The sequence below is a fragment of the Pyrgilauda ruficollis genome, unplaced genomic scaffold, assembly GCF_017590135.1.
Source record: "Pyrgilauda ruficollis isolate IOZ18807 unplaced genomic scaffold, ASM1759013v1 scaffold13, whole genome shotgun sequence".
Classification (NCBI taxonomy): Eukaryota; Metazoa; Chordata; class Aves; order Passeriformes; family Passeridae; genus Pyrgilauda; species Pyrgilauda ruficollis.
Window position 1 is genome coordinate 12,887,495 of NW_024511432.1, and position 10,083 is coordinate 12,897,577.

The 10,083-nt window shown below is 40.2% G+C and overlaps 1 protein-coding gene across 1 annotated transcript in view; it reads left to right on the top strand.

Annotated features, from left to right (window-relative positions):
• Positions 1-8,462, top strand: part of URI1 (URI1 prefoldin like chaperone) — a 40,928-nt gene extending 32,466 nt beyond the window's left edge. Inside the window, exons 7-11 of the mRNA XM_041458881.1 lie at positions 1,791-1,971; positions 2,549-2,816; positions 3,394-3,536; positions 5,134-5,392; positions 7,645-8,462. Of these exons, the coding sequence (XP_041314815.1) occupies positions 1,791-1,971; positions 2,549-2,816; positions 3,394-3,536; positions 5,134-5,392; positions 7,645-7,833 (1,040 nt within the window). The 3' untranslated portion in view covers positions 7,834-8,462. The remainder of the gene's footprint in view (positions 1-1,790; positions 1,972-2,548; positions 2,817-3,393; positions 3,537-5,133; positions 5,393-7,644) is intronic.
• Positions 8,463-10,083: the final 1,621 nt, after the last annotated feature.

Genomic DNA, 10,083 nt, shown 5'->3' on the forward strand with positions numbered 1-10,083 from the left:
TTACTACCTCTCCATTTTCTGGATTTTACTACTTCACTTTTTTTTGTTAGTGTATGAAGGTAATGGTGGTGCTTTGAGGTAACAGTGAGTGAGCACAGTGGATGTTGGAGCAGAAGGTGGTTATCTCTCTGTTGTCTTTTTGATCTGACCTGGTTTCCTAGCTGACAGAAGCTGTTTTGAATTAGGAGGGAGAATCACTGGCATGTTGAAGCATTTGCTGGTGTTCAGGAAGCCACGGGCTTACCTTGGTAGTCAAGTCAGTGGTTAATACTGAAGGGTAACAGAAACTGGGAGAGCACAAATTGACAATCAAATTGAAATAGATTGTTAACTAATCCTTCCAATTTTATTTATTAATTTTGTAATTATAGCAAATGAAATCTTCACAAGTTACTCTGATTGCTTGGCTTACCTCAATTTATATTCAAATCTCACTAAAACACATTTCAGCCTTTTCTTAACGAGATGATGAAAAGTGCTATCCCATGGAAGAGTAGGGGACACACATTCCAGTATTACTTGCAGTCACCTGTTTGCTTTTTAATGTTGCTGTTGAATTTGTATTTAACTCAGGATTAAAGTATAAGCTGACGTATTTGAATAAGGATATCTTTAAGCTATGAGTTCTTAAATTTTTTTTTTAAAAATGGCTGCACAGTTGGTTAATAGAGATTTTAAAACAAAGGATGCTGAGTAACGAAGACATTGTGCTACTGTTGATTGGAGTCACAAAGCAGTTTCATGAAGACCCACAGAGCCGCGGGAGTCCCACTGCATTTGTGGCAGTGGTGGAAGGGGATGGGTCCTCATTCCTGGGAAGAGGTGCAGGAGCAGCGTGGGTGGTGATGGGCAGAGGGCAGGGAGCTTCCCTGGGGAGCCTGCCTGGGAGCTCTCAGGAGCAGGCAGTGGCCCTGGGAGTGCTGGTCTCAGGGAAAAGGGGTTAAACACACAGGCCTGCCCTTCACCCAGACAGGGCTGAAGCATTAGGATTTGTTCCCTATGTGCCAGACAGCACTTAAACAGGAAAAGGTATTCCCCATCCTCAGTGGATGCACTGTTTTACCAGGGAGCAAGGCTTTTAAATGCCAGCAAGAACTTGTCACTGACTACCATTTGCTCACAAGTGTGTATCTCAGGTCACCTCTGTGGCTTTAAAGGGGGTTTATATTTATTATTTCTGAAAGGCAGGTTTTTGTATGATTTTCAGAGTGGGTCTTTTTCACTAAATAAGTGATTGATAATGACTGGATTTTGATCAGATTTTCCAGGTAACTCTGGAGGTAATTTTTAATAGTCTTCATTGTAAATTTAAGAAAAAAGACTTTGTTCTTTAAGTGTGACTATTAAAAATGAGCTAATACACAAACCAGGTTTGTTTTCCCAGTTAATAAAACCTGCTGTTAATGGGACAGTGAGCAAATGCCACATTCACATGTTGATATCTATCAGATCAAATCAAAATCTACTGTTTGGCACAAGAGGTAAAAAACCCCACACTGTAATAAAACTGTCACAGAATCAGTGTCTCCTGCTTTGTAAATAAACATCTCTGCTTTGCCTCGGTATTTCTGTAACATCCGGAGACTATTACCCTGTGCTGGTGCTCTGGTTCATTGACAGTTTCACTTAAACAGTTAAACAATAGTTTGAAATGGAAAATGTTCTGCCCATATTCCTTACTTAGGTCCTTTGTGGGTTTTTTCCTACCCCTCAAATGTTTTTTGTTGGATATTTTTGTAGGATTTTTCAGTCAGTCGCCTTAGTAATTGCATCTTACTTTTATTACACAGGAAAATACCGAACTGCTCACAAACCTCATTCTAAGCCAAAAGTATCAAATGTTTTTGAGGTAGATTTTCCAGCAAATGGAAATGATACAAAACCAATGGGTCGTTTTCAGTCAGAGGAGGAACTGTGGGCCCGCTTAGAAGAGCTCGAGAGACAAGAAGAGATCCTTGGTGAACTTGACAGGTACAGTGCTGCTGTGGCACAGGCAGGACTGGAGTTCCTGTGAGAGCTGTGAGTGTGGGGCTGCTGGTACACAGAAGGTCACACCAGCGGGGCAAGTAGCTGACCAAACAGATGGAAATAAAATTATCATAGGTGGAAGGAGGGTGGGACATGAACAAAGCACACGCTGCAATGCCAGAGCTCCTAAAATCTGCCTCTGCAACCACAGCAGTCCAGCCTTCTGGTTTTTTTCTTTAAGATGAAGAGGGGGAAGTGAAATTAATTTCCCACAGGCTATGAAAATCCATAGTTTTCCATGTGGGAGTTACACATTTAATGCTCTGTGACGTCCCTAGATCTGTTCTGATCTGCAAGCAATACATGGGTTGTTAGCCATGATGTCACAGTTCTGGTATTTGCAGTTGGTATGGGAAGGACACAGTTATTGTTAGAGGACACAAAGAAGTTGCACTGTCAGTCTAAAAATACAGCACCTGGGTAAAGAAAGTTACATGCAGGCAAGTTCATTATTTTGTATGTTTGTGTCTCTCAAGAGCACGATGTGCCTCTGTTCACACAGATATTTTTCATTCCTTAGGATGCCTGATGCAGTTGCGACAAATGGAGAAGATGCAACCTCTTCTGAAGATGAGAAGGAGGATAAGGACACAGATGTGAATGGGACGTGTAGGGCAGAGGACTGTATTACTCAGGGCAACTTCCATAAAGAATTTGGAAATTCTGACTTGTTTGTGAGCCACATTAATGGCTCAACTTATTATCACAGTGATGATGAAGATGACAGAGATGTTGGAGATAACTCTGTTCCAACTATTTTTTTCTCTCACACTGTGGAACCTAAAAGGGTTTGTACTTTATTTAATTTTTATCTTTTGCTCAAGATATTAGATAAAATATATATGCCATATGTAAACCTGAAAACTTTGGATCTGTAGATGTAGTAGAATACTAGCTGGAGGTGACATTGGGGTTTTTTTTCAAATGATTGAAACCCCACTGTTTAGATCCTATTGTCCTAAATTCGGTATTAAAAAAAATTATCTTCAGATATCTACCTTGCTATTCTGGCTTCTGGCTGTTGTAAAAGGCAGTATCCTCTCTAGGAGTTTTTTAAATGACTTCTTACTTGCCTTGAAACTGACCTTTGAACAGCTCAGCTGTTGAGCAGAACTTGAATAAGCAGACTGTCATATTTTATATGCAAAATATCTGCACATGAGGGCAAAGAAATGCCCCAGCCTAGTGCAAGTGGTAGAGAATAAACAGTGCACACTGTGAATGTTACCATTCATACATTTGTTTAACTTACCTATGCTTCCTAGTCCCCAACTGCTTGGGTAAGAGAATGTCAGGATCACTTGATCTGCAGCCTGGTGATTGTTGATTTTATGGTCTAGACCATCATTTGTGTTCAATTTTCAGGTAAGAATAAACACAGGAAAAAATACTACTTTGAAATTCAGTGAAAAGAAAGAAGAGGCCAAGCGTAAAAGGAGGAACAGCAGTGGCAATGGCCATGCAGCTCCAGAGCTGCCCAACATCAAAACCCCAGCAGACATTTACCGGTGGGTAATTTATGGTGCAGCTTTCCCCTGAGCAGACCTTCTCCTTTCATTTTTGTCCACCTAGAGTGTGAAACCCCACCTACAGTTTCCTGAAAGAAACAGCTGGAACTAAATTTACTACTTAAAAATGAAAGTTTGTGCCTTCTGCACGGTTGCTGTGCTTTCGTATCCACAAAATATTTCTGAGCTTAACACTTCCTTTTCCAAATAGCAATTCTTCATTTACCTGCATTTCCAGAGCTTCTGAAATGGAGGTAAATTTGCCCAGTACGTATCATCCTCAGAAAGGAGTGCAGCAGTTATGTTATGTGTTCTGGTTAATTCCCTGCCGTTTTTTTCTGTGTTTGTTTTCAAAGAGAACTGACCAGATCTACCATTTGTAATACTCCTGTTTTCCTGGTTATTGATTTGCTGGACTCTCTCTCTTCAAAACATACTCAGCTCTTTGCTTGCATAGTTTTCTTTTGCATTCCCTCTTCTTGGCCTCAGTCTGTCACTTTCTGTATTCTACATAAAAGGTATTGCTCACCTGTAGGACACCCACACACAGAGAGCTTGAAAAACAGTGCTGGGCTTAGAGGGTTGTACTAAACACTAAGGTGACAGGATAGTTAAAACAAGTATTTAGGCTTGTAAGGATAAACACAGACACCTATTGGATTGGTTGATTAAGTGGTTGTGAAAATTCCACTGTATGTCTGTGTCTTTGGGTACCTAAATATGTTAAACAAGTTACAAAGTGTTAAAAGTGAAACCACATCCTGTAATTGCAGCTGCAGGGGCTGAAGATGAGCAAAAGATTCTTTTGTGCTCCTCCCCCTGAGCTCTGCAAACTCCATCTTCTAGAGATGTATTTCCATAAGTGCCTGATGAATAAAGCTGTTAGAAACAAGTAACACCCTTAAAACTCATCCAGTCATTGGGCTCCTCCTTTATGAGTTTGATAAAATTGGCATTGTCTTCTCATCCTCCTCCACCCACCCTTGACTTTCTCAAGTCATGGAGAAGGAGCACAAGAGCCATCTTTGTCAGTTCACAGTCTGTTAATACTTGAAAAGTGTCTTCCTGTTGATCTGATCTTATAAGCTGATTTTTAAAATTTTGTTTCTAATTGAAAGCAGATTATGACACTTGTCAGGGAAAAGCTCCATCCTTTCCATGTGCAATGAATGTTTCAAGTATTTGTTTTGTATTCTACATTTGACAAGGACTTAACTCTAGAAAACATTCCCAGATTGTGATCTGATTCTCTTTGTAGAAACAACCCTGGTCATCATTTAGTTTTTCTAATTTTTTCTAACTTTTTCTAACTCACACCTTTCTATTTTCTAACATTTTTCAAAGAGCTATGCATTTTCTGGTGAAAACAGGTACCAACTTAATACTTGAATAAAGGGCATAACAACATTCACTGTGTAGAATTGATTCTTGTACATTGGTAAATAAAGTGCCTCTGTAGGTACAGTATTGTCATTCTGCTGTGAAAAAGTTGGGAAAGCACATCATAATTAATTTGTACAAAAGACAAAGCAAGATCACTGTAAATTTGTCATCTGATCCTGAAATGGTTTATTAAAGCTAACATTTTCCTTTATAGAGTCTTTGTTGATGTTGTGAATGGAGAATATGTCCCTCGTAAATCAATTCTGAAGTCTCGGAGCAGAGAGAACAGTGTTTGTAGCGATACCAGTGAGAACAGTGCTGCTGAGTTTGATGACAGACGAGGAGTTCAGAGGAGTATTAGCTGTGATGAAGCCACTCAGAGTGACAACAGCGAAGGCATCCTCGAGGAAGAGGAGGGGGAGGGGAAGCAGCAGTTACTGAAAAAGCTTCCTCCCTCTTCAGGGACAACTGAGGTACAGTTTTTAATTCATTATTGATTGTTGGCAGGGATAAAAATGAGAAATCTAATGACTCTAGTTGCCTATACCATCAGTTTTATTTCTTTGAAATAATTTTCTAACTCCTACCTGGTTTGCTTCAGAAGGCCATACCAGGTGACAGGCCTCTGTCACACACATCCCAGGGGCAGAGGGATGCTCACGTGGCTTCCCCAAGACTTGAAGCTCTTCAATAAACATCCAGCAAAGTGGTCACTCACTGGTGTTACTGAAACCTGTGTGCTGGGTCATCCTGACTATTTCACTGCAGGACAGACTGCAGGATTTTAGACAAAAAGAGGGAAGTCTGTACTTTGTAACTGATCAGAGGAAGAGGTGTTTCTCTTAGCTGTCTTGCACTATTAGCTAATTTCCAAGGAGTGTTTCAAGCTTAAAATACATAGATACCAGCTGAATTACTATTTTGATGTGCCAATAGCAGAGAAATTGCCTGGTGGAAGGAAGCATTTCACCCCTACTCATCCTATCCCAGACTAAGCCTTAGTGATCCCAAACAAATCTGTTCACATGTGTTTGGAAAGTTCAGGGCTTCATCATAAAAAACAGACTGTATGACATAAGGGAAGATGTACAGTTGCTTAGTGACCGGGTGAATACAAGAATTAAATGTAGAGATTCGTGGCACAGCGTATTCATTTCTGTTTTGTAAGAACTTAACACTAATTTTTTCAAACTAGATAAAACTTGAGTCTTCAGTAGTTCCCAGTGCAATGGACAAGTTAAATGAAAGCACTAGTTTTGCAAAAATTATTTTTGACAAGAAATGAATTCCTTATAAAAGCTGTTGTTTATCACCATTTTTCATGCAAACAGCTTCAGATGAATCCAGGCAGGATGTGAAGAATCATGATGGAAAATTTATCTGTGGAGTTAGCACTCCACATTGTATACTTTCTGGAATATATTTGCTATATTTTTATAAAACATCTAAGTACACTTCAGATGTTACCCATCAGTCTATTACCTGAGTCTGGCATGATTATTCTCTACAATGTAATGTATTTTCTAAGCAACTGAAGGAGATTAAGCAAAACACTCCAGTCAGATGTGCTTCCCTAAATGCTGTTGTTTTGCTTTTGGTTGTTTTTGTGGGTATTTGAAATCCATTATTTCTCCATTACCATTTGCAGCACACTAACTTTTTTTTATTTCTAATTTTACCACCATCACTTAGTTTGTGCTTTGCTTACCTGTTTTTAAAAATGAGCTTCTTGTTAGATTAACAGAGTTGTACAGGCACAGCTTTAGGCACACTTGGGCTACTGGAGCAGAAAACAAAAAAACACTGCTTTTTTTGCAGGTCCTGCAAGAAGAGAATGGCCTGTTTGTTTTGCTTTGTCTTTGTTGGTAACTGAGTTATGAAAAAGCAGAACTAAGCATAGTGACTAAATCTGGTGTGCATTCCTTTGTGCCCAGCATGAGCATCAGACCTTGGATGTGAACTGCTTCCCCTTGTCCTTGGGCATTCTGAATTCTCTGTTCTCAATACATAGTGGAGTGATTTGTTCTTAAATATGTTTATGAAAAGTAGTTCTGAGCTGCTTGTTTCCAGGAATCATGGTTATTTCTTTGCTAAGTTGAAAAGGATTGTCACATAATTGGCTGCGTATAAATTACAATTTTTAAACATTAGATGTTTTTATTAGGCCTTTTATAGAGAGAAATAGTTGGAAGCAAGTTTGCTGTTCTCTTAAATGTAAATGGCTTTCACAATTTTTTGATCATATTTGGTAGGGAGAAAAGAAACAAAATATGTGCTTGCCAGTTCATATGCAATGCTTCAGCTTGATGCAATTACAAGATACTAAGTCATAAAATGACGTATAATGGGAATACTGACATCAACTTTGCAAAGTCTCTCCATTTCTTATCCAAAATAAAACCGTGTATTACATCAGCTGTTTGATTTCTTGAGCGTGTGTCAGTGAGGAAGCAAATTTTTACATCATTTATGCAGTAGGAATGAGATTAAGTAGTACTTTTAAGATACTGTCTTTCATTCAGTCATCCTTGAACAAGCTATATTTTGAGGTTAATTACAATGTGGTTACTTATGCAGGCAACAATCATTGATTTAAGGATATTTCTTTACTTTTGATTAGAAGAAATAACAATTCTAATCAGGCTAATATAGGGTAATGACCTTATGGGCATAGCTTCACATTTGCATTTTATTAGCTCATTCTGAGTATTCTCTTCTGTTGTAGGCATTTTCTGGAACTGTCATAGAAAAGGAGCCTTTGTCTCCCTCCTTAATAGCACACCCAGTCCTCGCTCACCCCATGCTGCCGACCATTCTGGAGCGCAAATCGGAGGAGCTCTTGTCCGACGCCCCTGAAGAACCTGTCAAGAGGATTTCCAAATTCAGAGCTGCCAGGATGCAGCAGACTCAGTAGGTGCTGCTGAGCCCAAGCAGGAGCACTCTTGCCTGCTTTCACCTCTCTGGAGATGATATAAAGCCTTCTCCGTAGCACCCACCGTTACCAGGGTGTCCTGTGGTAATTTGGCACCGTTATCTCCTCGACGTTTGCTGGCAGCATTAGGAAAACAAACAGTTCAGTGTTTGAACACTTGAGTATTCATCTTATTTTGTCGGTTTCCCTGTGTGCTGTCAGCACCTTTGTGTATGTTTGCCTTATGATAGCAGCACTTGGGTTCTTTTTCAAAAACTGTTCCTTACATACATTGTTTTTGTGTTTAAAACTAAATACAGGCAGTTTTGTGCCAGCTGTGATGTTCTACATACCATATGGACCATTTTAAGGAAACTTTTCACATTTCAAATAGATTCACCAATTATATTACATTACTTGCTTTAGCATTTTAAGACACACTTGTATTCACATTGCTGTAGGTTTTGCAACTAGGTGTCTGCTAAAAGTTTTTTTCCTTCTTTCAAACCTCTCTGGTATCTCACTGTACAGGTCTATAAAATGCCAGGTTCATGTACATTGCAGGGAAGTTTCTTTGATGGAAAAGGGTATTTTGTAAAATTAAATTTTCAGTAAAAAAGCTGTGAAACTGGTGTGGTTTTTGTTGCTTTACTACTAATTTGGAAGCTCCACAGAGAGGTTTTTATTTTGAACTTGCATTTCTAGCTTGAAGTGTTTACTACCACATGGACATAAAAGCAGTCCATTCTCTTCTGCCATTGTGTTTTAACCTCCTGCTAATGAATGTCCATGGAAATTGAATGCTCTTAAGGAGAGAAGCATAAACTCAGACTCTTGATTACAAAATCTCCTAGTTCTTTTGTATACTCAGAAAACATTGTAATTGTCTTGGGAATGCCCAGAGGGAGTCAGCACTAAGGAAAAATGTCTTAATGCTTCAGCTTTATTTCAAAATGCAACAGCACTGCAGCACTGAGGGTACAGTTTGGTGTATCCTTCTCGTGACTGAGAGCAGTCCTGGTTTCAGGAGTCCCTGCCCAGCAGCTCCTTCCAATCTTCTAAGGCCATCCCCTCGCTTTGCTGACACGGCTTTTGTTGTTAGGGGCCACCCCTTGAGTGATAGTAGGTGACAGAGATGGGCTTTAAATCAAACTACTGGGTTTGGTTTCATTTTTTTTTTTTTCATTAGTGTGTGGGTTTTTGAACCTAGTGAGTTTCCTAATCTCTCAGCATGTCTGTATCAGCACAATTAGAGGGGTTGTATGTTGAGCAAGGAGAAGGGAAAACGATGGCAGAGGGCATGGGCAGCTGGAGTACCTTAAACTGATGGTGCTCTCCAGCTGACACCATCGAGCCACAGCCTTAAAGGTGAGGCAGGAAGACTTGGGGGAGGGAGGAATGGTGACTTTGTAAACGGAGAGCCTGAGAGCCATCAGCATCTGATTTTCCAAATCTTGGCAAGCAGATAATGCTGTTTCCTCACCTTCCCCAAAATAGCTGCGCCTTGTACCCAGATCCTTTGCTCTCAGATCACAGCAGATGAGCTCATGGTGTGGCTTTGGAACAGAATCACCAGCTCCCTCTTGTCTCAACACTCCTCTCTCTGAAAGGGAGGTTGTGGCACTGGAACTTCTCTTTCTAAGGCGACTTCTGAAGTAAGCAGAGGCACTCTGGATCTCTGCTGTGCCCTGCTAGGAGTTTGGGAAGCCACAGTGGTTTCATGGGCAGAAAACTCCGGCCAAGTGTGGCAGCAGGAGGGCAGCAGCCCACCACAACTGGGGGCCACGTTTGCCCCTCAGGACAGAGCAAGTTGTGTTTGGCTGCAGGGAAAGCTGTGCAGCCCTGCTGCGCCTGCAGCGCGCCGGCTGCGAGGGGGCAAGCGCGGCTCCCAGCACAGCCCGAGAGTCACGTTGGAAGTGTTAATGATTAACTTGATTCATGCTCAAATGCAGAGGTTTTTTTGTTTTTTTTTTTTTTTTAAAGCATATTGCATTAGTACTAAAATAAGCCATCAATGCCAGTCCACCCTCTATTCACGGCTAAATATTTAAAGGAGGTTATTTATAGCTTCTTTAATGAATTCTTGGCTAAACAAAATGAAATTATGTCCTAGAAAAGTAGAAGCTATTTTGTAACCAGAACAGTGCAACTGTAAAATATAGTTCCATGAATATGTATTTTAAATAACAAGGGGTTGAGATCCAAGACTACCAGACATGGGTAATTAGAGGAAAACTGAGAGAAAGAAAGAAA